Source organism: Calonectris borealis, chromosome 1, assembly GCF_964195595.1.
Source record: "Calonectris borealis chromosome 1, bCalBor7.hap1.2, whole genome shotgun sequence".
Taxonomy (NCBI): Eukaryota; Metazoa; Chordata; class Aves; order Procellariiformes; family Procellariidae; genus Calonectris; species Calonectris borealis.
Window position 1 is genome coordinate 209,130,274 of NC_134312.1, and position 27,941 is coordinate 209,158,214.

Consider the following 27,941-nt stretch of genomic DNA (forward strand, 5'->3'; position numbering starts at 1 on the left):
AGACCAGCCCTGCAGAGACAGGCTCATATGTTTCAAAAGGCAGATGCTTAACAGGGCACCCAGCAGCGGGGTTGCTGCTGTGTCAGGGCATAGAGGAGAGCGCAAGACATCAGTCAGGAGGCGTCAAAGAGCTCTACATGGCCGCCAGCTGCACCCCGGAGGACCAACACCCACCCTGCCCCACGTAGGTCTTTTCTTTCCGGCTGGTATCTATGGTTCGCTCGGGCGGGGCGCATGCGCAGCGCCTCGCCGCGTCGGCCGGCTCCACATTGGCGGAAGGGCGAGCGGAGAGCCGGCGGGGAGATGGACGGCGCTGGCAGGGAGGAGCTGGGTGAGGCGTGCCGTGCGGCCTGGCGGCGGGAGCAGCCGAGGGGCAGCGGGATGGGGGCTCGCCGCGGGACGGAGAGGAGGGGGCGTGAGAGTGAAGAGCGGCCGGTCAACTTCTACCCCCCTCTCCTCGAGGCGGAATGGTTCGGCCCACGGGGGATGCGCTGCAGCGCTCGGCGCATCGAAGCGGGCGGGATGAACCATCCCACCCGGGGGAGGGGTGGGCCCTGTCTGGCTGCTCCCCCGCGTCAGGCGGCGGCGGCTCGGGCCTCCCCCGCGCACGGCGGCGGGGACGGGGAGGCGAAGGCCGGCGGCACCTGTGGCCGGGCGGGGCTGAGGGAAGCGGAGCGCGGCGCAGTGGACCTCTCCTCCCGCCGCGGCCTCCTCAGAGAGGGAGCCCTGGCGAGGGGCTCTCCACAGCGGGGTCGGCGGGCAGAGGGCAGGCTGCAGCCGCCTCGCGGAAACCCGCCGCTCAGGGCGGCAGGGGCAGTTCCCTGAAGGCGTTAGTCTCGCCTGGCTGGCTCTCGGTTTCATTGGGGAGTCACGGTCTTGCATAGAAGTTCAGGAAATACTTTCTCTTTGCATCGTTAGGTGATGCTTTTATCTACGGTGAAAGGTTGTGGGTTTTTGGTTTTGTGGTGGTTTTTTGTGTGTGTGTGTGTGCGCGTGTTGATATATTAGCTGCATTTATTGGAGATCACTCTTCGGACCTTTAAATCTGAGTGTGGGAGGGCACATACATGTTCACCTCTTAATTTGTCCATCCATAGATGGACAAGAGATAACTCGTAGCAAGTTTAGTTATAAAGTATAGCTGATTCTGGGCTGGACTGGGCAGACTGAAAGTCTCATCTTGAACCTATGTTCCACTGTAATTTCAGGAATTCGTCCTGTCCAGTGGTAATGTTGGGAAACAGGAGATGTGCTTCAGATTTTATTTTCTCAGAGACTGATCCATCTTGCAATGAGAGATTGCCACCTCCAGAACAAAGGTGGCAGAAAGAAATTTTAGCTTTTTTTTTTTTTTTTTTGCTAAGGTTCACAGATCTGACAGTTTCTCTGTTAGAAACCTTAGAACCAGATTTTTGAAATGGGATTAACTGCTTAAAAACGTAGATCAACACCTGGTAAGATTTCAGAAGTTTTTTACATGGTTTGGTCCTGTTGAATACTTAATAAAATTTAAATCTTACCAGTGTGTCATCACTTGAAAGTGTGTTAATCGTGTAGAAATGTGTAGCTTGGTCTAGACAGGACAGTGCATCATTTAAGACTAACATCTTTCCAAATAAATGATCTGTTGTGGGTTGGGGTAAAAGCGCTCCTCTGAAAGTGTATAATAAACTATGGAGACCTGTGTACACTTTGGTTTAATAATTCAGGTGTCTTGTTTTATTAGCCTTCTGAATTTGACAGTTACGATGCAAAAGCAAACAGTTCTTCCTGCTTACTGAGTGGCATTATTGGCTTTCAGCATTTGTTTAGAAATAACCGTTCTGAATTAATTATTAATTATTCTGCTTTAGAATTTATTAATTCTACCATACAGCAGAATAAATCTACTTTATTAAGTTACAATCTGTAATGAAGAGAAATGAATGACACAAAGATACATTTTCCAAAGAAAAATGAAGAGTGATTCAAATAACTGCACCAAGCATAGCTTTAATGTTCTTGAAAAAGAAACAAACACAACAAAAGCTAATGCTAATTTTTACTCTTCTGCAAAATGTAATTATTAGTATTTAATAGGAATTTTAAAATCAGATTAATTTTCCTTTGTATTTTTCATTATGGAAAATACATTTTTGTTTGAGAGGTTTTTTTTGTTTGTCTGTTCTGTGTCTCTTGTATTCAGTAGGAATTGTGGTAGTGGAAAAGAAAAAGGGAGCTGGCTTGTGTATGGTTGAATGGGATTATCTGTTAGCTCCCCCTTGAACTAGAAAAAACTACAAAAGTTTTTCAATCTTGACAAGCATGCCCCTAGCTCTACCATTCATAGGGACTTTGTGTTGATCCGTAATTTCTTCAGCGGTTCTGGAAACACGTGACTGAGTGATGTGGCAGATCGTGCCAGATTCACGTGTGTTTGGTGGACAGTGCCGTACGTGACAGTTTGATGCCTTCTGGAGAAATGCTGGGAAGGTTATTAATAGGCTGAAGTTTGGGGAGTGGAGAAACGGGTATTTTTTTCTGTGGTTGAGGGAGTAACTGAGAGTTATACAGCGAGCTGCCTACTGACCCAGTTGCAGATTCTGAAAATAATTAGTGACAATGTTTTCTTTGTAACCAATTTTTTCTTCAGAGCCCTGGTTCAGAACGCTGAATTGAAAAGCTCTGCTATTCAGGGACTTGATCACTAATCTTGTCCTGTAAGAGCAGCCACAGCCTTGGTTAGGTGGCACAGGCTCTGGGCATGCCCTCTGGATCATGAATATGGCATTCTATAGCCTGTGAGAAAATATTTGCATAAACCCACATTTTAGGCTAGTGTAAAGATTATGTGGTTCTGATTTTCTCTTTTATACAGCAGTCAAAACAGCTGCTTATTACATTGAATCTGTATCCCTATTACAGAGGTACTGGGTCGCCCTCTATTTAAGAAACACATTTCACAGGACTGTGAATCTTGTGCTGTGTTTCTGGCCACGTTAGCATGTTCTTGTGTAGAAGCTGACTGAGCAGTGAAGTATCTACAAGACCCCCTTTGCCTACTGCTTTTTGCCAAGCATTTAATATACACGTGAAGCGGTGCTCCAACAAGACCTGTGTGTTCCTTCTCCCATAAATGAGTAAAAGCAGCTGATGTAAACAATGATAAGCAGATGTAAAGATGTAAACAGGATATACCTGTCCCCCAAATCTTTTTATACTTATATGTCAAATCCAGTTCTTTCTATTCGATGACACTGACTCCAAAACCCTCAAGGAAAAAAAACAGATCATATTGCTAAATTGGATTTGGAAAAGGGGTTTTAGATAGGAGTTCGTCTGGGAGGTGACCTTCTCCGAAGGAACAATGGGAGATTGTATTTGGCTTTGTTTTTAATATGTCCTTTGCCTTTAACTTGCTGTGCAGCCCTGGCAAACTGCTTCATCCTTTTGCCTCTGTTTCACCCATAGGATGAAAATGGTGGAGATTAGTTTTGTCCCTTGTGGTGCTAAAAGGTTCAGTTAATTTTGGAAGTGTTAATTGCTTAAGCAGTATAGAAAAATTAACTAAAGTTCTTGGTGAAAATTAATTTCTTTGCAGAGCTTTTGAACCAAAGGATTACTTGAGTGTGCTTTAGAATTAAATACATTTAGTAACAGTTCAAAGGTTTCTTTGGCAGTATGTCTATAAGTGTTGGCAAGATGCTGGCAAATTCTGGGAGATAGAAAAATACACTGGAAGATACAAAACTGGAAATACTGGTCATAACAATTTAAACACTACAGATTTAATCTCACTATGTAACTAGTGGTTGACTAGTGATTGAAATTTTTCAGGTGTCTTTGAGAATACAGTGTTGACATTTATCCATGACTATAGTGTGATGTGTAGCTGTAATGAATCAGTGATTTATCTCTCCAGTGGATTAAGGAATCAGTTTAACATTGCAGTGGTAATTCTGGGAGAAGTTGAAATGCACTTCGTCTTGCCTTGTGTGGTGGGTTGACCTTGGCTGGACGCCAGGTGCCCACCAAAGCCACTCTCTGTTGCTCCTCTCCTCAGCTGGACAGGGGAGAGTAAATGTAATGAAAGGCTCGTGGGTCAAGGTAAGGACAGGGAGATCACTCAGCAGTTACCGTCATGGGCAAAACAGACTTGTCTTGGGGAATTATTACCAATCAAAATCAGAGTAGGGTAGTAAGAAATAAAAACAAATCTTAAAACACCTTCCCCCCACCCCTCCCTTTTTCCCGGGCTCAACTTCACTCCCGAATTCTCTACCTGCCCCCCCTGAGTGGCGCAGGGGGATGGGGAATGGGGGTTTCAGTCAGTTCATCACAGTTGTCTCTGCCGCTCCTTCCTCCTCAGGGGGAGGACTCCTCACACTCTTCCCCTGCTCCAGCATGGGGTCCCTCCCACAGGAGACAGTCTTTCACAAGCTTCTCCAATGTGAGTCCTTCCCACAGGGTGCAGTTCTTCACAATCTGCTCCAGCGTGGGTCCCTTCCACGGAGTGCAGTCAGAAACAGACTGCTCTAGCATGGGTCCCCCATGGGGTCACAAGTCCTGCCAGCAAACCTGCTCCAGCGTGGGCTCCTTTCTCCACGGGGCCACAGGTCCTGCCAGGAGCCTGCTCCAGCGTGGGCTTCCTACGGGGTCCCAGCCTCCTTCGGGCATCCACTTGCTCCGTCGTGGGGTCCTCCACTGCAGGTGGATATCTGCTCCGCTGTTAACCTCCATGGGCTGCAGGGGGACAGCCTGCCTCACCACGGTCTTCACCACGGGCTGCAGGGGAATCTCTGCTCTGGCGCCTGTAGCACCTCCTCCCCTCCTTCTTCACTGACCTTGGTGTCTGCAGAGTTGTTTCTCTCACATATTCTCACTCCTCTCTCTGGCTGCTCTTCCGCAACAGGGTTGTTTTTTTTTTTTCCCCTTCTTAAATATGTTATCCCAGAGGTGCTACCACTGTTGCTGATAGGCTCAGCCTTCGCCAGCAGCAGGTCCATTTTGGAGCCGGCTGGCATTGGCTGTGTCAGACATAGGGGAAGCTTCTAGCGGCTTCTTACAGAAGCCACCCCTGTAGCCCCCCTGCCACCAAAATCTTGCCACACAAACCCAATACAATGGCTAATTTTCAGTACGTTTTGTATTTTCTGTCTGGTTTTATGCATGTATCTTGTTTTCAAATTAAGCAGTAATTTTTATCAGATTGACCATAATAACTCCCCAAAATAAAACTCATATTTGGCAGGTTCATATACCACTATGTACTTTAAAGATGTCAGTTGTCCATATCTTCTTTTAAATGCTTCTACAATCTCACCGGTGTTACAGATTTCATAGGTATTCAGTTCGCATCTATATTTTTCTTACAAAATAAATGGCTAAGATATTTAATGTTCACTCAAACCATGAAATATTTTTGCTTGCTGGATAGTGAAGCATGTTTTAATGTAGCTAATGTCTTTTGTGGTATTCTTCAATGTTTTCAGAGTTCTGTAGATAGTGATATAATTCAGTAAGGTATGCTCTTGCATATACTCAGTATTTTTTTTTTTAAATAGAAAATGTTAAAATCACAGGGATTTCTTTTTTTGGTGAAAATGATGAAAGTTGAGACTTTTTCAACACATTTTATGAATGGATACTGTGGTAGGCAAGTGTAAGGTAAATAATCTTTTTGCTCTTGGCAGGATTTGTTTTGCTCAACTGTTGGAATTTAAAAATGGTTATAATTTAATCAACATTAAACTGGCATAAGCTGTTAGTTTTGCCTGAAAGGCAATTTTGTTCACTACTGGCTGCTTGCTGTTGCTTGGTGCTGTTATTTAGCTGGATGGTGGGATTGCATTTGTTGACTGCAGTGGCAGTTTATGCTACTTTAAAAGGTTCATGAAATTGCAGCTTTCAAAGCATGCTGCCTAATTCCATTATCTTGGTTCTCTCACCAGTGACAGGAGACATCTTCTGGGGTACCTATCTTACCTGTCCATTTTAGCATGGGATGAGTCTGGGGGGTGCCCTCGCTCACCACTGATAAAAAATGGAGAAGAGACTCAATGCTTAGTTTAGCAATAGCTAATGGAGGGTAAGGTGAATCTCATCCTTTTGTAACAACAGATGACTTTTCTGGTTTGCTGTATGTTGTATTAGCTTGCAAAATGATCTAAACCATCAACATTTTGATGATATAAAGTTGTTTTTCTTAATGAAAAACTGTAGCGTTTGCCCCTAATAATAATGATGATGATGGTAGTGAGACTGTGTGCCCTTATTGTCCTGGTTTTGGCTGGGATAGAGTTAATTATCCTCCTAGTAGCTGGTATAGTGCTGTGTTTTGGATTTAGCATGAGAATAATGTGATAACACAGTGATGTTTTAGTTGTTGGTAATCAGTGCTTATACTAAGTCAAGGACTTCAGCTTCTCATGCTCTGCCAGTGAGGAGGGAGGGAGGCTTCTCTGCACAAGAAGCTGGGAGGGAGCATAGCCAGGACAGCTGGCCAGGGGGCGGCGATTGCTGCTCGGGGACTGGCTGGGCGTCGGTCAGCGGGTGGTGAGCGGTTGCATCAGTTGTTTTTCCTGGGTTTTGTTTCTCTCTCTCTTTTTGTTGTTTTCCTTTTCATTACAATTTTTTATTTTATTTTATTTCAATCATTAAACTGTTCTTATCTCAATCCACCAGTTTTCTTACTTTTGCCCTTCCGATTCTCTCTCCCATCCCACAGGATAGGGAGAGGGTGAGTGAGTGGCTGTGTGGTGCTTGCTTGCCGACTGGGGTTAAACCATGACAGTCCTTTTTGGCACCCAATGTGAGGCATAAAGGGTTGAGATAACAGATCTGACCAGAGTGTGTTAAAATAAATTTGTTATAAGCATTCATTATATTAGTTTAATAGTTGCTGGTCACAATGTTGTTTTATTTGTTCGCATGGTTGTATTTTGTAAATCCTGACTTGCAGTGTGTATTCCCTACGGTGCTGTTTATCACTTCTGGGAGATGGATCAGGATTATCATTTTGCTGTACTGTGTAACATTGGTTTATGATATGATAACATCACTGGTCAAGAGACTAATCTGGTATTTGTACTTGGTATTGCTGTTATCTCCGTACCTCAGACGCCATCTCTCGGAAATTATTAATAATGACACTCTTCACCTTTTCTTCTTGAGAGGCAATCTATGGGGAAAAAGGGGGGAATGCTTTCCCCTGGTCTTTCATCTTTCTTTTTTCCTTCAGGCTAGTTACACCAGCTCTCAAGAATTTTGAATATCCTTGGGATGTTCAAGACAGCATGATCCTATTGCTATATCTCCTGTATGTGTTTCAGGTCTTGCTTAGGGTTAAAAAACTATTTAAAAAAATCACCCAGAGATCTGCCCTGAGGCTGGATGGTCATGGGTGGCACGCCATGTGGGAGAATATGGGCAGGTACTTAGAGAACTTCTTACCTCCAATGGTCTGGAACTTCACTCCTGAACAACTACAGGATCCTGATGAAGTGATGGAATGCTTGAAAAAAAAATGCCCTGGTTATTCCAAAGAGGCACCACTTACTGCACTGTGCTGGGCCCTGCTAGTATCTACCAAACACTGCTCGGTATTATGCAGCACCCTCCGGGAGAGGAGGGGGAAAAGAAACCAACAGGTGCTGCGGCCACTCTAACGCCAGTGACAGGCACTGTGGCTGAACCAGGAAACCAACCCGTGCCTGTGTCAGTCGCCCCCATACACAAGAAGAAATCTTGGAAGCGAAAGTCAGCTCATTTAATATGGGATGATGAAAAAGCAAGGCCATCACGACGAGACGAGGAGGAAGAGGAAGAACTCATAAATGAGGCAGAAACCACCCAATCCCTATCCCTGAGTGAGCTGCGAGATATGCGAAAAGATTTCATTTGTCATCCAGGCGAGCACATTGTCACCTTGCTGCTCCGATGCTGGGATAACGGGGCTGGTAGCCTGGAATTAGAGCGTAGAGAAGCCAAGCAGCTGGGATCCCTTTCTAGGGAAGGGGGTGTTGACAGAGTGATTGGAAAAGGGGCACAAGCCCTCAGCCTCTGGAGGTGACTCCCATCAGGTATGAAGGAAAGGTATCCCGTCAAGGAAGATGTTTTATATTGCCAAGGCAAGTGGACTACTATGGAGAGAGGTATCCAGTACCTGAGGGAATTAGCTGTGCTGGAGGTGATTTATGGTGACCTGGACAACGAGCAGTTATCCAAAGATCCTGATGAAATCCAGTGCACACAACCCATGTGGCGGAAGTTTGTACGGAGCGTACCATCGTCGTATGCAAACTCATTGGCAGTACTGACCTGGAAAGATGGAGAGGAACAAACGGTGGAAGAATTGGCTGGCCAGCTCCGGTAATATGAAGAAAGTCTCTCTTCCTTCCTCATCTCAGCTGTGGAGAAAGTGTCTCGGGAGGTCCAGCAACTCAAAGAGGATATGTCCTACTCCCCACCTGTAAGGACCAGGATCTCAGCTATTAGATGTAAGCATTCTTCTGCTCGAGAGAGGGGATATAGTGGGTACACGCCATGGGGCACCCTGTGGTTTTACCTGTGTGACCACGGAGATGACATGAGGAAGTGGAATGGAAGATCTACCTTGACCCTAGAGGCATGGGTATGTGAGTTTCAAGGAAAAACAGTCACTCAAGGGGGTTCTTCCAGGAAAATGGCTGCTTCGGTTTTCAGTGAGCATGCCCCAGACAGAGTAGAAGGGCTGATCTTACTTCTGATTGTAATGAAGAAATTCTTGACTCATATTTACAAGAAGTGAGTAATGAATACGATGACCAGGACTAGAGGGGCCCCGCCTCCAGCCATGAAAGGGACAACTGGATTTACTGGACTGTGTGGATTCGATGGCCTGGCACAATCAGACCCACAGGAGCGAAAGGCTGTAGTAGACACCGGTGCACAGTGTACCCTAATGCCATCAAGCAATAAAGGGGCAGAACCCATTTGTATTTTTGGAGTGACAGGGGCATCCCAAGAGTTAACTGTATTGGAGGCCGAAGTGAGCCTAACTGGGAATGAGTGGCAGAAGCACCCCATTGTGACTGGCCCAGAGGCTCCGTGCATCCTTGGCATAGACTATCTCAGGAGAGGGTATTTCAAGGACCCAAAAGGGTATCGGTGGGCTTTTGGTATAGCTGCCCTGGAGACGGAGGAAATTAAACAGCTGTCTACCTTGCCCGGTCTCTCGGAGGACCTTTCTGTTGTGGGGTTGCTGAGGGTTGAAGAACAGCAGGTACCAATCGCTACCACAATAGTGCACCGGCGGCAATATCGCACCAACCGAGACTCCCTGCTTCCCATCCATAAGCTGATTCATTGACTAAAGAGCCAAGGAGCCATCAGCAAGGCTTGCTCACCCTTTAGCAGTCCCATATGGCCAGTGCGAAAGTCTAATGGAGAGTGGAGACTAACAGTAGACTACCGTGGCCTGAACGAAGTCACGCCGCCACTGAGTGCTACCGTGCCGGACATGCTAGAACTTCAATACGAACTGGAGTCAAAGGCAGCCAAGTGGTACGCCACAATTGACATTGCTAATGCCTTCTTCTCAATCCCTTTGGCGACGGAGTGCAGGCCACAGTTTGCTTTCACTTGGAGGGGCGTCCAGTACGCCTGGAACTGACTGCCCCAGGGGTGGAAACACAGCCCTACCATTTGCCATGGACTGATCCACACCGCACTGGAACAGGGTGAGGCTCCGGAACACCTGCAATACATTGATGACATCATTGTGTTGGGCAGCACAGCAAAAGTTTTCGAGAAAGGGGAGAGAATAGTCCAAATCCTTCTGAAGGCTGGTTTTGCCATAAAACAAAGGTCAAGGGACCTGCACAGGAGATCCATTTTTTAGGAATAAAATGGCAAGATGGACATCATCAGATCCCAATGGAGATGTGATCAACAAAATAACAGCCATGTCCCCACCAACTACCAAAAAGGAAACACAAGCTTTCTTAGGCATTATGGACTTTTGGAGAATGCATATTCCAAATTACAGCCTGATTGTAAGCTGTCTCTATCAAGTGACCCGGAAGAAGAACGATTTCAAATGGGGCCCTGAGCAACAACAAGCCTTTGAACAAATTAAAGGGGAGATGGTTCATGACTTGGGCCAGTCCGGGCAGGACAAGATGTAAACAATGTGCTCTACACCGCAGCCAGGGAGAATGGCCCTACCTGGAGCCTCTGGCAGAAAGCACCAGGAGAGACTTGAGGTCAACCCCTCGGGGTTGAACCCCATATAAAGGGGTTCGAGCTGCTTCGGAAGTAGTTGGTACTGAAGCACAGCTCCTCCTGGCACCCCGACTGCCGGTGCTGGGCTGGATGTTCAAAGGGAGGGTCCCCTCTACACATCATGCAACCAATGCTGCGTGGAGTAAGTGGGTCGCACTGATCACATAACGAGCCCAAATAGGAAACCCCAGTCGCCCAGGAATCTTGGAAGTGATCATGAACTGGCCAGAAGGCAAAGATTTTGGAATATCGCCGGAGGCGGAGGTGACGCATGCTGAAGAGCCCTCACTGTATGATAAACTACCAGAAAATGAGAAGCAATATGCCCTGTTCACTGATGGGTCCTGTCACCTTGTGAGAAAGTATTGGAGGTGGAAAGCTGATGTATGGAGTCCTATACGCCAAGTTGCAGAAACTGCTGAAGGAGAAGGTGAAGCAAGCCTATTTGCAGAAGTGAAGGCTATGCAGCTGGCCTTGGATATTGCTGACCAAGAAAAGTGGCCAGTACTTTATCTCTATACTGACTCATGGATGGTGGCAAATGCCCTGTGGGGGTGGTTGCCACAGTGGAAGCAGAGTAACTGGCAGCACAGAGGTAAACCCATCTGGGCTGCCGCGTTGTGGCAAGATATTGCTGCCCGGGTAAAGAACCTGGTTGTAAAAGTACGTCATATAGATGCTCACATACCCAAGAGTCGAGCCACTGAAGAACACCAAAACAACCAGCAGGTGGATCAGGCTGCTAAGATTGGAGTGGCCCAGGTGGATCTGGACTGGCAACACAAGGGTGAATTATTTATAGCTTGGTGGGCCCATGACACCTCAGGCCATCAAGGAAGAGATGCAACATATAGATGGGCTCGTGATTGAGGGGTGGACACTATTGCAGAGGTTATCCATGAATGTGAAACATGCGCTGCAATCAAGGAAGCCAAGCGAGTAAGGCCTCTTTGGTATGAAGGACGATGGTTGAAATATAAATATGGGGAGGCCTGGCAGATTGATTATATCACACTCCCACAAACCCGCCACGGCAAGCACTATGTGCTCACCATGGTGGAAGCAACCACTGGATGGCCGGAAACATACTCCGTGCCCCATGCCACTGCCCAGAACACTATCCTGGGCCTTGAAAAACGAGTCTTACGGTGACATGGCACCCCAGAAAGAATTGAGTCAGACAACGGGACTCATTTCCGAAACACTCTCATAGACACCTGGGTCAAAGAGCATGGCATTGAGTGGGTCTATCACATCCCCTACCATGCACCAGCCTCTGGGAAAATCGAATGATACAACGGACTGCTAAAGACTGCGCTGAGAGCAATGGGTGGTGGGACATTCAAGCATTGGGACACACATTTAGCAACAGCCACCTGGTTAGTCAACACCAGGGGATCTGCCAATCGAGCAGGCCCTGCCCAATCAAAACTTTTGCGTACTGTAGAGGGGGATGAAGTCCCTGTAGTGCACATAAAAAATATGCTGGGGAAGACAATCTAAGTTACTCCTGCCTCGGGCAAAGGAAGATCCATTCGTGGGATTGTTTTTGCTCAAGGACCTGGGTGCACTTGGTGGGTGATGCAGGAGGATGGGGAAATCTGACGTGTACCTCAAAGGGATTTGATTTTGGGTGAGAATAGCCAATGATTTGAACTGTGTGATGTTAGTTGCTGCGTAATACTGTATGTCATCACTACTATAGTTGCCACATGCCATATCAATGGTGTTACAGTAAAAGTCACTCAGATTAGTGAAGAATGAACTTTGATGAAAGCGAGCAAAATGCAGGGGTGATGGAACCAGAACTGGCTTCAGTGTGCAACAATCCAACACCACACACCACCTCTCCTGCCCTGAAAGACTGTTATGAAAGATGGAGCCCAAAATCATGGACTAAATGAACTCAGCGGGCATTTTAGAGGGATGGCCCATAGGCTAAGGGAATGATATCTGTGTGTATATATATCAAAAGACAGGAAAAGTAGTGGTGATTAATAGGAATGTATTGGAAGGTGTGGGATCTGGGCATGACGTAGATGATAATAGAATAAGGGGTGGATGCTGTCCTAGTTTCGGCTGGTATAGAGGTAATTTTTTTCCTCGTAGCTGGTATAGTGCTGTGTTTTGGATTTAGTATGAGAATAATGTGATAACATACTGATGTTTTAGTTGTTGCTAAGCAGTGCTTATACTAAGTCAAGGACTTTTCAGCTTCCCATGCTCTGCTAGTGAGGAGGTGCACAAGAAGCTGGGAGGGAGCATAGCTATGACAGCTGACCCAAACTGGCCAAAGGGATATCCCATACCATATGACATTGTGCTCAGTATATAAACTGGCGGGAGTTGGCCGGGGGACGGCGATTGCTGCTCGGGGACTGGCTGGGCATTTGTCAGTGGGTGGTGAGCGGTTGCATCAGTTGTTTTTCCTGGGTTTTGTTTCTCTCTCTCTTTTTGTTGTTTTCCTTTTCATTACAATTTTTTATTATTATAATATTTTATTTTATTTCAATCATTAAACTGTTCTTATCTCAACCCCCGAGTTTTCTTTCTTTTGCCCTTCCGATTCTCTCTCCCATCCCGCCAGGGCAGGGGGAAGGTGAGTGAGTGGCTGTGTGGTGCTTGCTTGCTGACTGGGGTTAAACCATGACACCTATAAAGAGAGAATTTCCTGTGCAAACTTGTGGTATACGTATCTATCTGCCTAAATTGGATTTGTAGTTAGTAACACCCGTAAATCTCATGGTATGGCAAATTATTTGAGTCATGTTTTACTTCTAAACTATAAGTTTTTCTAATGTGTATTTTGTGTTTATTGTATAGACATGGAAGTAATGAAGCCTTTAATTGATGAACAAAATTCAGATGGCATCTCAGATGAGGAGCACGAAAGTAATTTCCTGCCAGTTGAGAAGCATTACCAGCTTGGTGATGAAGAAGGCATTACGTATGTATTACTCTTAAGTATCAGCTTGTTAAAAACCTCCAACTTGTTTCTCATGAGTTCAGTTCTCATTACTGAACTCCTAAGGAGTTTTCTTGCACCCACAGTACAGTTTTGTTGTTATACTTTAGCACTTTGCATAGTTCTGCCAAAAGGCAGCCCCTTTTGACTAGGTTCTGTGTTCTTTGGAAGCTAATGACTTACTGGCCGTAAAGTATTCCAAGGTGCCCATTTGTAAAGTTACTGGGTGACTCAAAATGCAGGCACTGTTTAAAGAAGATTTTGATTTATTTTATTTTTTTGTAAAGAAACTTCAGAAGACTTTGGCAATAATCTATTTGTTAAAGTTTAATTAGAAGATCTTGTAAAGGTTTGTGTTTTTTTTTTTCTTTTGATACACTTTGGCTGTCAGGACTGTGATTTGTAGCTGGTAATCATTTTGAATGCTATTGATTCTAAAATAGCATTGATGAAACTTGGTAATTTTGACCCTGAGGCAGAAGGACAATAAAATTGCACAGCAAATGACCTTTCCCGAGCTGGAGGAAGGAACTGAAGATCAGAGTTGTGTGTTTAATTGGAGGGAGCTCATATCTAAAGATTAATAAGAACATTCTTTGAATGTGCTGGACTATTTTGAAGTAGTTGAAGTTCACAAATTATCCCTGTATGTTAATAAATGATAGACAGCATGGGTTTTGTTTTGTTTTGTTTTTCCCCACCAATCTGAGTGTACTTCTAATGTGACTTTTTCTATTTTTATCCTCAGGTTTATACAAACACTTACGCACCTCCTCAAGGGAAACATTGGAACTGGGCTTCTTGGTCTTCCACTTGCAATAAAAAATGCTGGCATTGTGGTAAGAATTCAGCTATTTTTCATAGATTAGAAAAATTATTTAGAAAGATCTACAGATATGTGTCTGAGCCTGGAAAACTAAAATCTCAATAGTTTTTGTTTGTCACTACCAACAACAGAGTTGTGTTCTATTTTTCCTCTTTAGTTTGGTGAAGTTATTACTGAAGATTGAGATTTTTTTTTTTTTTTAAAGTTGCTACTTCACTCTGAAGACTTTATAGCATGTATTGTATTTTTGCTTAGCCAAAGTGTTTTTCTCTGGAAAACAAAAGCTTTGTCAGAAAAAGAAAGATTTTGATTCACTAAGACTGCTATGATGTCTTATGGGAATTGTTATGGGGTTGTCTTATCTTTGTCCAGACTTCTCTCTAGCCAGGTTGTATGTCCTAGGATGCAGTGTCAGCTTGTTAAATCAATCTTGTGTTTCTGCAGAAACAGGCTAGTTTATACCGTGTAACAAAGATCACATTTCCTAAATCAGGGTAAATTTAATTTAATTTAAAGGAAAGAAACCTTTATTGGCATTAACATTGCCACTTTAAAGTGGTTCAATATGCAGGCTTCTCTCCTGACATTTTTTGGCAAATATCTTAATGAAGTTGTTAGAGGAGTGAAATTGTTCATGCCCATTTGGTATTTATGGCTTGATAGCCTCTGAGTAGCCTTCTGTTAAGTAGTGAACTAAAAGTAAGGAATGCTGTAAAACATCAGCAGCAATTCCTCCTCTGAGAGGGAAAAAAAATCCAGTTGCATAAAATTTTTAATTCTTTATTTATTTGCTACAATGTGAAATTTTTGCATGTAAAGATTTTCCCCCAGCATATTTTCATGAAAAATTCTGTTTATCTCCCATGTCCTCCCTTTTTTTTTTCGTACCAGATTGGACCAATCAGCCTTCTGTTCATAGGAGTTATATCTGTTCATTGTATGCACATCTTGGTACGTTGCAGCCACTGTCTATGTCAGAGGTAAATGTGGAACTACTCATTGTGTTGCTGAGTTTGAGTATTATTTTTTTCTTTCTTCTTTTCTATTTCTAATTTTTGGCCTACAGAATGTTCTGATGCTGTAGCAATTTCTTCAGATCAGAATCTTGTACTTCAAAGAAACAACTCTCGCATTCTTATCGTGCAACTATAAATCATAACTGTGCTTTGTGCAAAACTGCTTTAATACATTGAAAAAATATTTCTTCTCTGCTCATATACAAAATTAAGTTGATTTAACTTGTGTTGCCCGGTATCCTGTTTCCTGTCCTAGCTGGCAAGTAATCAGAGCTTTCTCATTATGATTTTAATTGCTTAGCTTCAGTCCTTTAGTCCTTCTTTATCTTCATAGCTTTCTTCTTAGCTTCTGAATCTTCATAGCTTTGAAAAGTGTCCAATTTAAAAATAACCAGTTTATAAGTCCTTTATAGGAATAAAAGATAAACTAAGAATTGCTGTTAATGTCTTTCATGATTATATGTGAGCTCTGTCTCTTTGGATTGTGACAACTTGATTCTTCAAAAATGTAGTGCTGAAGGAATGTGTTAAAATGATGCTAGTGAGCAGTGTTAATAGATATAGATACTCCTCTAAGTGAGATGTACAGTTCTGGGGGGGAAGCAGTTATGCAAATTTGACCGATAAAGTATTTTGATTAATAGTGACTTTTATTAAACATTTTTATCTTACTGTCAGGTGTTAAAGAGAAGCAATGGGAGGGCCTCGTATTTAAAAAAGTGCAATAAAGTTTTTTAACTGAATGGAAACACAAAACTGTTCGTGTCCCTGTAGCTAAAAAAACTATCTTATCAGTTTAATGTGATATTGTACTGTGAAGGGATCCTGTCATTCCTGAATTCTTTGCTTTTTCCTCTGTAGAATCATAGAATCATTAAGGTTGGAAAAGACCTCTAAGATCATCGTGTCCAACCGTCAACCCAACACCATGCCCACTACACCATGTCCCTAAGCGCCTCATCTACACGTCTTTTAAATACTTCCAGGGATGGTGACTCCACCACTTCCCTGGGCAGCCTGTTCCAAGGCCTGACCACTCTTTCAGTAAAGAAATTTCTCCTAATGTCCAATCTAAACCTCCCTTGGCGCAACTTGAGGCCATTTCCTCTCGTCCTATCGCTTGTTACTTGGCAGAAGAGACCAACACCCACCTCACTACAACCTCCTTTCAGGTAGTTGTAGAGCACGATGTGGTCTCCCCTCAGCCTCCTCTTCTCCAGGCTAAACAACCCCAGTTCCCTCAGCCGCTCCTCATCAGACTTGTGCTCCAGGCCCTTCACCAGCTTCGTTGCCCTTCTCTGGACATGCTCCAGCACCTCAATGTCCTCCTTATAGTGTTTCTGTAGTTCTGAATGGCCTTTGAAGTGGTACATAAAACTAAGATCACTGAAACAATTGTGATTTACTGCTTGTCCAGGAAAATCTGTTGAGTCCTGTTGAAGTTCTTTGTGACTTCTAGGTTTGAGATCAATTTCTTGAGCTGATATTATAAGAATCTAATTTTGGATTATTTACTCAAGAAAGTTGTTCTGTAAGAAACTGATGTAGTACTGTTGAATTAGAGGGAAGCAGCATTGTGGTTCACATGCGTGTAAAGTGCTGAATAGCCCTTCCTGGGCAAAAGAAGCCCAAACCGTACCTCTAAAATTCAGCAGCCACAGAATGGTGCCACAGGTGATTACTTACTGTAACCCTGTGAGGCCACCAGAGTTTTCAAGGTAGGGATCTAGGCCCTCATAGTTTCTAGTAACTCTGTTCTTTCTTCACTCTTTGATTTCAGGATGAAAAAATCCTCACTGGGGTATAGCGATACAGTTAGTTATGCCATGGAAGTGGGGCCCCTGACTGCTCTTCGGAAACGAGCTTCTTGGGGACGGTAAGTTGCATTAGAATTTAATTTAATAAATCCGTTATTAAAAATTAATAGCTACACTTGGAATGGCTAGGAGATTTCCTTTTTACTAACATGTTACCTGCTTTAAGAATGTGTTCTCTGTGCTTGAAATATTTTTATGCAGTGTTATTTGTTATTTCCTGCAGCTAGTAGTGGTGACATGAGAGGATTGGGGAGTGTCTCTCTCTGTTAGGCATTTCAGTTTTCAGGTCTACAAGAGCTCTGAAGAAAAGAATTCTGTTTAGTAATATAGGAAAAGATGTGGTATAACCAGAAATGCATTCTGTATTGTTAATGTAATGAAGTAATTTAAATTTTCATTCTCTTTTACCATAAATGCATTTCTCTGCATCAGAGTTCACTCTTTAAGCAGGTTGGTACTGCAAATGTAAATTACTTCATATATTTATTCTGAAAGGAAGCAAAGCAATTCTTTGATTCCTGTTTAAATATAACATACAAATAATGGAGAAATATTTACTATATTCTGCAATAATGACACGCAGATATTAATAGCTTGTTGTCTCGCTTAAAGACTTTATCCCTCTTTTAAAAAAGACCATTATTTTTTCTTTGCCATTTGTTGCTGTATAGCTGTTTATGGAGTTTATGGTACGACTACACAGCAGTGAAACTCAAAAACTCAGACATGTTGTTCAACGTTAATTTAAAGTGGTTTTTTTTTCCTCACTTGAGGAAAAATTTTTGTTGGTCCTGTTATTTTCAAGGATGCAGCATCTTGCATTATGTGTTTTGGCTATTACTTTGTTTCAAATAAGGAAAAGGTGAGCTAGTCTTTTAAGATGTTTTGTGATGACTTCATAGGAATGGAGTAGAGCTCAATTAGAGGGGAGATTGGTTTGTAGTGAAATATAATGACAATTCTGTAATGCACCAAAGAGTTACAAGCCACAAATGGCAATTTGATTTCCAGAGACACTGCGCTGCAGCAAATCCATTCTCTGAGGCAGGTCTCTGCTGCCTCAGCAGCAGAGAAACTCTTTGCTTTTCATTACAGCATGTCTTCAGGCCACCATTGTGTATAACATTTTTCAAAAACAATCTGAACCATAGTTTAGAGTGTTTTTTCAATGAGATACAGTGCCTGAATGTGTATTTGGATACTTTGATATAGACCCACTTAATAAGATGTGAAAATGTTTGTTATCTTGAATTGCTGAAACTTATATAACTTAGACTGTGTAAGACATTTAATCTCTGGTCCTGGTGGAAAACTGCTGTGTTAGGGACTAACGGACCCCAGCAGAATTCATATGTGCATTGAATATATATATCTGTTGTTTATATTTGTACCACATTGTTAAGTCTTTGAATTTCATTTTATGCCACTTTAAAACGTGTGAGTACCTTCTTTTTTTTTTTTTTTGAGAAACTTTGATGCCTACTCAATGTTACCTTAAAAAACAAACACATACAAACCCACCCTATTTTGCCATAAGAGGAGCCTGCATTGCAGTGCTCATGAGATGAATGTGGCATTTGAATCTAGCATTTTGACTACTGTAAAAAGGAGTAGTAATTGCATATTAGGTAGAAATGGGTTAATTGTTTGGATCCTGAGTATAACGTATGTTTGTTTTTTCTTCCTCAGGTATATTGTCGACTTTTTCCTAGTGATAACACAGCTGGGATTTTGTAGCGTTTATGTTGTCTTCTTGGCAGAAAATGTGAAACAAGTGAGTAATGTTACTGTATGGAAACAGTTATGGTTTTAGATTCATTTTTTGTCACTTTTATTTCCTATCTTTATAAAGTCCAACAGATCTACTTGTAAAATGTGAAGTTGAGAGATGCACAGAATGGGTTCTACCATGGTTTCCACAAAAGAGCTTTTGGTAAAAAGGAGCAATGTGCAAGGTGAACTAAATTCAGATCTCGTGCAAGTGTTTGTGGCTTCACTGCCCTCTGATTTGTTTGTTGAATTTAAAAATTGATTGTGGAAATGATAGAAAATAAGGCTGAAAGTGGTTTAGGAGCCAGTTGTCCCTGATTTTTTTTTTTTTTTTTTGCCAGGCCTTCTGTTGACTTCCTTTTTTTCCACTGACCTCCTGGGCATATTTTTCCTTTTTCATGTCACTGGAATCTTTCTTTGGTTCTTGTTTAGTCTCTTCCATTTTCTAGAATGATCTCATCTGCCACAGAATCCATTGTATCTAAACCAATCCTGATTTTTGTTCTTAAAAATGCCTGACACTGAAATTTCTGCAGCCTCCTAAGTAGTCAGTTCCAGTGCTTTCTTATCTGTTAGACAGCTGCTTCTTTGTAGAAGCTTAAAATTTCTTATCGGCATTGTAAGTCCTTTATTTCATGTTCTAGCTGTAAGTAATTTATTATTTTCTATTTGTGACTACTTTTTATATTTTTGAATATTGTTACCATGTCTCCTCTCTATCCAATAGAGGGGAGACATGATAGAATTTGATAATAATTCTTGCTTTTCTGTGAACGCTCTGCAGTTGGTCACACCTGTCTCTTTTTTCCAAGTTTTATCCCTGAAGTTGGTTTTGCTACTCTAGTTGAAGTTTTGCTTGTGACCAGTAGAGCTGAAAGGTTATTTCACAGGTCTTACACATCATATTCCAGACTTGACGCTTCAGTATAATGGTCTTTTTGCAGGAGCATGTCACTGCTAACTCATGATTGACTTCTGGTCCACTGTGATCTCTCGATCTTTTACTGCAGAGCTGCATTCTAGGCAATTCTTCTGGTGGTTCTTTCTGCAGATGGTTTCTGCTTACCTATAGAATCCTTTATTTTTCCTTATCGGATTGTTTTTTAACAGTTCTTGAGGTTGAATTTTAATCCTGTTCTTCAATATTCTTTCACTTTCCATCTGGAATAGATGTTTAAACCCTGCTTACTACATCATCTCTGTTATTAATGCAAATAGTAACTAGCACTGCTCATGTAGCATTTCATGTGTTTTATTGTAAATACTATTACAAATATACTATGTAATATTAAACATATGCAAATACATTTCAGTATGTTTTTTAAATTGATTGAATATTAATTATTAGAAAAATACTGATTCATTTATGCAAGTTGATTTATTTAAGGATGTCTAAAAAATCAAATATTTTGTCATGCCGTATTTATAAAAAAGTAAATTAAAAATTGCAAGTGAACCCCCACAACCACAAATACCTATACACCTCGCAGACAACCCCCAAACCTTTCAATAAAATGTCCTTTTTCTCCCCCCACAACCATTCGTCACTGATAAAACCAAACAAAACCATGCCTGTCGCTTTCATGACGGCTGCTTCTGCTTTCATCCATGTTTTTTGTCTCTCATTCTCCAGTCCTTCTAAGCTCTTCTTTTTCTCATTGGTGGAGATTTTTCTGTTGACAGGGTCCCTGATGTCTGTGGGTCCTTCCTCTTTGCACACTCGGCAGTTGCAGTCAGCAGTTTGTCTGTCTGAGCAGGTAGTGCATGGGAGGTCGGCCAGCACAGGTTGGCTGCGCAGGCAGGAGCCACAGGCACTTTGAGCTTGTGGTGCTCTCTCCTCCATGGGCTTATTAAGATGCCAGGACTCTGCCAATGTACTCTGCTGTGTTTTCTGCTCATGAGGTTATGGTGAGTCACTTGACGTAAAGCTAATGAGGATGAATCTGGGCCTGTGTCTAAATATGTGTGCTTCTGTAATTAGTGAAGTGGGTGAGGAATAAGGTATGGCGGGTTACTGAGCTTTAATCATCCATGCGGATTCTTATTCTACCCAAAAGATAGAATAAATGTGTCTTGGCATATCTTAACTTACTTTAATTAGGAAGAATAGTGTCCCCTTGTTAGTACACAGAAGACAGTACGTTTTTTTCCCTCCCCTTGTAGATGAGTATTTATATTGTGTTTAAAAAGTATTCCAAGTTCTACGGATGAAGATCCTGTCAAGACGAGGCAAATTTGTGTATTTGGAAGCTGAATACTCTATAATTTGTGTCTTGGGAGGAAAAAAACCCCACAAGCTTAAAAACTACAGTGCCACTGTCACAATCTATCTCAATACCTAAAAATCCTATTTTACATCTGATGTCCTTCTGCTGGCTTTCTGAAGTGGGGATTTTTATTGCATCCTTTGCAATGTAAGTTTGAATTGAAACCTTTCCTATCAAATACATATCTGATCAACCAGTTGTTATATATGTGTTTTGACCGTAAGCAGAAGGCAAGACTGAATAGTTACTGACCTTGGCTTTTGTAGATTTTGAAAAAAACAAAACCTTTTCAGGAATCTTGAAGAAAGGTTGAAAGATCTTATAGAGAAGCAACCTCTGCAAAAGCGGTGGCTGCCGAGACCCATGACATGTACCCTGTGAGTGAATTAAAGTTGTCAGCAATTCAAAAGTCCCACTTCCAAGTGTATTTGATTCAGATTGCCCTGTACTCTTTCCTCTGGGTGGGAGAAGACTGTGGTTTCTTCCTGGCAACTTTATGTTGCAGAAATCTGTCCCGTAGAGGGCACCAAAGAACACAAATTGTTACTGCTTTAAATCTAATTATGCGTAGTGGAAGCATGAGGCAGATGAATAGAGGAAATGCGGGGGGTGGGGAACTAAGATAAAGGAAAAACATAGTCATAATGTTACTAATGCCACTGCATGACCAATACTTCTGCATTATGCTCCCTACTCTTCTGATGATGTTTGCATGTCCGTGTGTGCAAATTAAGCCTACTGGAACCAGTGGGAACTTCCACAGAGAACTTTTCTTTGATACTTAGTTAAAACTTGTACCACACCAAATTTAGTAGTCTCTTCCTTCACTTTATTTACTGTTTCAGAGAATAAAGATGTGACAAAGCATTTTAAAATGATTCTGGCACATGAATGGAATATTCATCAGTCCAGATTACTTTGAGGTGAATATTTAGACACATAATGGTGCATGTGAGTCTAAATATTTATTTCATCTTTTGAATTCTGTGAAATGTTTGATATACCCTTCTCACTAGTGGATATGCAGTATAGCTTCTGGTGCTAAATTTTTTCTGATTAGTGTCTGTGGGATTAAAACAATGTTGACTGCATTACATTAGTGTTTTCCAGACAATTTGTGCTACAAGACCCTATTTCCAGTTACTTCAAATTTCAAATGAAGCTTTTCCTAAGGAATATCTTCCTGGGGCACCAAAGAAACTCAGGTTGGTGGCAAGAGTTCTGGTTAAGCCTGGCAGCATGCAAATAAGAGGCTTATGTGTGAAGGTGTCTGGAATTGGAGAGGAATGGTAAAATTGGAACAAACAGCTGGAGGTTGACTGCAGCAAGACTGGAGCAGGAACACACTGGGACAGAAAAGAGAATCTGTGCCCAAAAGAGCACGGTCCTCTTTCACGCCATAGTTACTTTGCTTTTTCTGCTTGAGCAACAGAAGACCATAAGTCAAGAGTCTTGGCATTTATCAACTTGCTTGTGAATGTTTGCTGAGTTCTCTGGAAAAGTGTCCTTTTCTTATTGTTTGCTGATAAAGTAAAAAATGAAAACACATTCTTGCTGTGTAGGAGCACTTTATTAGATCTTTAGCACTTTGAAGATGACCTGTCAGTGGGATGCTACATAATGGAATTTTGAATTTTTTTTTCCAGTTTTCAGAAAAAGGAAAAAACTCCCCAAACTTAGGAATTTGTACTTAGACATAACACTAGAAGTGTTAAAAATGTTGCAAAGTTGAGTACTGAGTAATAATGAAATACCAGAACTAAATGAAGTGCGAAACATTTCTTTGACCTGTTCATGCCAAATTACAGGATTACAATATAGTCTTTATCTGCCTGATAACATACTGGTTTTGTGCCCGATCTGGCCTTGTGTGTTTACTGGCTGTTGCTCTGAGCTGAATAAGGAAGGAATTAGGAGGAACCAAGGGGTTCAAAGACTACTGTTTTGATCCCACTAGATGTTGAAAAATCTGTAGACTGCATGACAGAAAGAGCAGGTTTTGGGATACTAGCAAGGAAATAGTGGTCTCCGTTGAAGAGGCTAAGGAAGCAGAATTATTTCTTGCTTCTGAGATAATTCTTATAAAAAGTATGTTCATCAGCTGAACTGTATTTTCCACAGTCACTAGTTGTGCATTAGTCATTTTCTGAGCGCCTGGCATATGGAATCTGATAACCAAATTTGCACAAGTGTTTGATCTTCCTCGATACAGCTGAAGTTGGTGGATGCTGTGCTTGGGTTATGTAAATGAGACGTTAGGTGAAGAACTCCTGTAAAGAAAGCTGTTTCAGACATCACACCGTCATGTAAGTTAATGCTTGAATAACTAAAGTGGCTTCTGATGAAGTCACCTTGTGACTGAGGACATCACTAACCTTTGTAGTCACTATGCCTAGTGACTTCAGTGGCTGTGTACTACCTTTCTGTAACCATAATGATATTTCCCCATGTGGTTTAGGGAAATGTTTGTGGAACTCCCAGGTACAGTCATGATAAGCACAGAACAAAATGCAGATAATGCATGTTCAGATTGGAAGTTGAACAATATTCACTGGGCTCTGTGACATATACAAAAGAATATATGTATGTGTGTATGCCTTTTTCAAGAACAGATCCATTGGTTGGATAAGTGAAAAGATCTGTCTAAGTTGGCTGATACTCCAGTGATATTTCAGATTATGTTGCTTTGTTTAGGAAAAAGACAGTTAGATATAATGTCTGCTGTTCTTGGCCCAGCATGACTGCTGTATGCAGTGATGCATTAGCAGAGAGCAGCAGGAGATTGAAAGTGATTATTGTCCAGAATAGGAATCTGAGATTATATTAATTCTAATATTTAGGAGACTAGGTTAGACAGATAGTGAGTCATAGTCTGTCCTAATACAATCAGCAGTAAACTTGCACTGAGCTAAACAGCATATGAGAGAGTTTAACAACAACAACAAAGTCCTCCTGCTGCTTTGTATTTTGTTACTTGTTATACCAGTTTTAAGTGTTATCTGATCAATTTTTTTTAAAAATCTAGTAAAACACTTTCAAAGTTAAGGTAATGTTAGCCTGCATCTGAACAAATCAGTGTAATCTCATCTTCATTAGAGTTTTCCTCTGCTGCTCTTTACTGTCAAGTCTCCCACAGCCAATTGCTGAGGGAGAACAGTGATCCTTTTTATGATTTTTGCAATTTACTTTCCGACTCAGCTTTCTTCCACCCATCAGTCACTCTTGCCTGGTTGTTTAGCTCTCCTACAAGATTAACCTTTGCTGGATCTTATCTGGTGTTCCTCTTTTGAGTCACTGTACAGAATCACTGTTCTGTCATGTCTCAAAATCCACTTCTGCGGTATGGATATTTCCTGTGGCCTTGCCTAAACCTGTAAGCGGTACTGCCCTGGCTGATGTTGTTAAAGCTGCTTTATTGACGTGAAGTTGATTTAAAGGTATGTATATCCACAAAAGGGAATAAACTGTCCTCCTGTGCTTTTATATTGGTATAACTGTGTCCATAATATCAGTTATGTGGTATGTACATATGCATGTACGTGTATGTAAAATTCACCCCCAAGGTATTTTAGTAATGCTAAAACCTGTGTATAATGGACATAATGAAAACAGCTTGACAGTCAACAGTTGAACTGAAACTTGCAAAAGTTTCTTTTTTTTTATTAAATTGAAATATTAATTTTGAAGTCTTGGGCTTCACATTTTGCTGCATGCAAGTAATAGCTAGTGGAGAATAAATTTCAAAAACCTCCTCCTCACCCCGACAATACCGCTGTCTTTAGCAGTGTTACAGTTCACAGGAACCTCTTCATCCGATGGCAAGCCGATCTCTAAAATACTCTGCTTGGGATAAGTTTGTGCTGTAACTTTCAACAGTTATTAGGGGATAAGTGGAACTTAACTAACCATTTCACGTGTTTTTTCTCTATACAAAGCCGTAATCTTCCATAGGATAGGCTTCGGGAAATAGGTCTGTTTCAGGTAGGGCTCTGATTTTCTTTTTTTATTTATCTGAAGACTTATAGCAGAATAATCCTTTAGGGTTGGTCAAATCTGACTAGGGTGAAGGCTATCACAAATAAATAAGGTTTGTTCCATTTTCTGAGTAGAGTTACAAAATACCTTTATACAATGACAGCTGTGATCACACAGAACAAAGATGGGAAGAGAGTAAGGAATTACCCTGCTTTATATCGTTCAAGTCTGGTTAAAGCAGTATCACTGAAGACAAAGAGAAGAGGAGGGAGTCTGGGACCAGATGGGCTGTATCCAAGAGTGCTGGGAGAAACCTGAAGTCTTTGAAAGACCATACAAAGTGGGGGAGGTCCCTGAGAACCGAGGAGAGGCAAATGTTGTACTTACCTTCATAAAAGGCCAAAAGAATAATTTGGAGAATTTCAAGCGAGTCAGCCTCTCTTCAATCCCTTTGAAAATCTTGAGTTGAGTCTTCTTGGAGCACGTTTCTGGGCACGTGGGGGAGAATAAGGTGACTGGAACCGGTCAGCATGGATTTACCGAGGGACTGACCAACTTGATTGCCTTCTGTGAGAAAAAAAGTCTGAATTTGTACATAATGAGAAAGCGCTAGATGTCACCTTGACTTTAGCAAGGTTTTTCATGCTGTCTCTGGCAATATCCTTGTATCCAAGTAAGGCTGTTATGGATGGATGGACAACTAGCTGGGGAAAAAAAAAGCTGGTTGTATGGTCAGGCTCAGAGGGAAGTGGTCATGTTCATGAGCCAGCAGTGTGCCCTGACGGCAAAGGAAACCAACAGCATCCTGCATTGTATGAACAGGAGAATTGCTGGTAGATTGAGGGAAGTGATTATTATCCTTTACTTTACATTTGTTAGACCGCATCTAGAATATTCTGTCAAGTTTTGGATATCCCCAATACCAGAAAGTCATTGACAAACTGGAGTGAGTTCAGGGAGGGCTGCTGAAATGATCAGGGCTGGAGCACTTGCCCTGAGAGGGCTGGGGAAACAGGGCTTGTTCAGCTTGGAGAAGAACTGGCTTTTGGAGGACCTAACAGCAGCCTCCCAGGACTGCAAAGAGGTTGTCTAGAAAATGGAACCAAGCTTTTTGCTGAGGGCAAGTGGGAGGACAAGAGAAAGTGGTCATAAAATAACACAGGAGTTTCTGACCTGAGGCAAAGAAAAACTTTAAGACAGTCAAGCACTGGAACCAGTTGCCCAGAGAGGTTGTGCAGTCTCCATCCTTAGAAGTTTTCAAGACCCAGCTGGAGAATGGGGAGAGGAACAATCTGGTTTGACCCCAAAGCTGATAGAGCTGTGAGCAAGTGGTTGGACTGTAGACCTCCTGAGGTCACATCTAACCTAAATTGTTCTATGATTCAGTGAATGCAAAGCTCCATTTTTGGATGAGGTAATGGAGAAGACTGTTGAGAATACAATGTTTTGTGTAGTAGATAGGAGACTTGACAAGGCAAAGTGACTCAAATGAGAGATGGTATGGAAGAGAGGAAGGGGCAGAAGGAAGACTTTGTGAAATTTGTGGAGCTGGCATTTATTCCACACCTAGAATTGCAGCTTTTGGATTAAAAAGATACAAGAAGTAGGTGCTTTTCATAGCTGGGACTAAGACAGCTATGATTGCAAATCTGGTTTACTCAAAATATTAATCTGTGCTGAGCAGGTTCAGAATTTCATCTTTTTTCTTTTTTTTTCCTCCCAGCTAGAATGTCTTTGGTGCCCTGGCTTCTTTCCTTAAACTGTATTTCAAGGAACAGGATCTGATGCAGGCTCCTGCAAGTCATGACATTTTTGAGAATCCATTTGGCCTCTGAATCCTTCCTCTGGTGAATGCAGGGGCAGGGAAGAGTGCAGGGAGAAGGGTACCGTGCTTACAGTGTTGTAAAGCGGACTACAGTGTTGTGATTTATTGTAGGAATATAACTCACATCTGAAATGTGCAAGTGGGAGGTGGGAAGCTAAGGTCAGGGAGTCACGGTGTGATAATTTTAGTTGGCTGTGTTTTGCCAATTCTGCATCAATATTCATTGATGGTTGTGATGGTGGTTGTGATGATGGTTGTGGAGAGTTTGTGCGCAGCTGTAGCATGTTCTTTTTCTGTGCTTTCCTCAGTATTTTTGTGACAGTAAAAGGCAGATAATTATAAAGGCTATTTTGTATGACCACACTTACCTAACACAGCATGGAGGTGTAATCTCATCTTAAGCCCATCCTCAGGGCAGCTGATCACAGTAGACCTAAACTTGAATAGAATTATATAGAATATTGTACATTGCATTTTCCACCTGTATTAGCCAGTAAAATCTGGTTTACTATCTAGTTGGAATTTGGTGGTGTTAATAGAAAAAAATCAAATATTTCTGATTTTAGGAACTTTTTATTGGAGTTTGTGTGTACAAATGGAATGCCTTTGACTTAAGAGAAAACTGAAGTGGTTGAATGCTTGAAATTATTTGAGTAGAAGCTAGTTTATACTGTGGTATTTAAAAATGTATTTTAGAACCTGAACTGTATCCTGCCTGCTGTGGGGTTTTTTTTTTGTGTGGGTTTTTTTTTAAAGGAATAAACATTTTATTGTTTTTTTTTTTTTCCTAATAGCTCATCAGGCTACAGATATTTGTATAAATTGAAGGCATGCTAGGTTAAATATTTATTGTAGCTGAGGTTTTCAATGGGACTTACATGCTGAAATCACACTGTAATTCTTAGAAAACCCTCTTACATGTCCTTGTGTGCAGAGCAGCTCTGGCTACCTGCGAATGCATGCAAGCAAGTAAACACATGAGACTTCTTAAAGTGAAAGGCTGTTAAAGTGCTTGTTCTGTATTTTATTTTAAGTATGGTGGGAAAGCAGGCAACTTCTACAGAGAGCTTTACTTCATGTGGCATTAGGGAAGTAATTTGGTTAAGTGTTTGACATATTGCTTGGCAAAGTGGAGTTACTGTAGCTGCGTGAATTCACTGGAATTCAATTCTAAATCTATTTAGCTCTTCTTTGTAGCTTTCTAAAAATGTTATCTTAATGAAAACTAACAGATGTTA

At 41.8% G+C, this 27,941-nt stretch overlaps 1 protein-coding gene across 1 annotated transcript in view; it reads left to right on the top strand.

Moving 5' to 3' along the window:
* The first annotated feature begins 212 nt into the window (after positions 1-212).
* The window catches only part of SLC36A4 (solute carrier family 36 member 4), a 102,883-nt gene continuing 75,154 nt past the window's right edge, over positions 213-27,941 (top strand). The window contains 7 exon segments of the mRNA XM_075140135.1: positions 213-299; positions 301-331; positions 13,066-13,189; positions 13,956-14,046; positions 14,925-15,013; positions 16,830-16,925; positions 18,556-18,640. Coding sequence (XP_074996236.1) covers positions 213-299; positions 301-331; positions 13,066-13,189; positions 13,956-14,046; positions 14,925-15,013; positions 16,830-16,925; positions 18,556-18,640 — 603 coding nt within the window.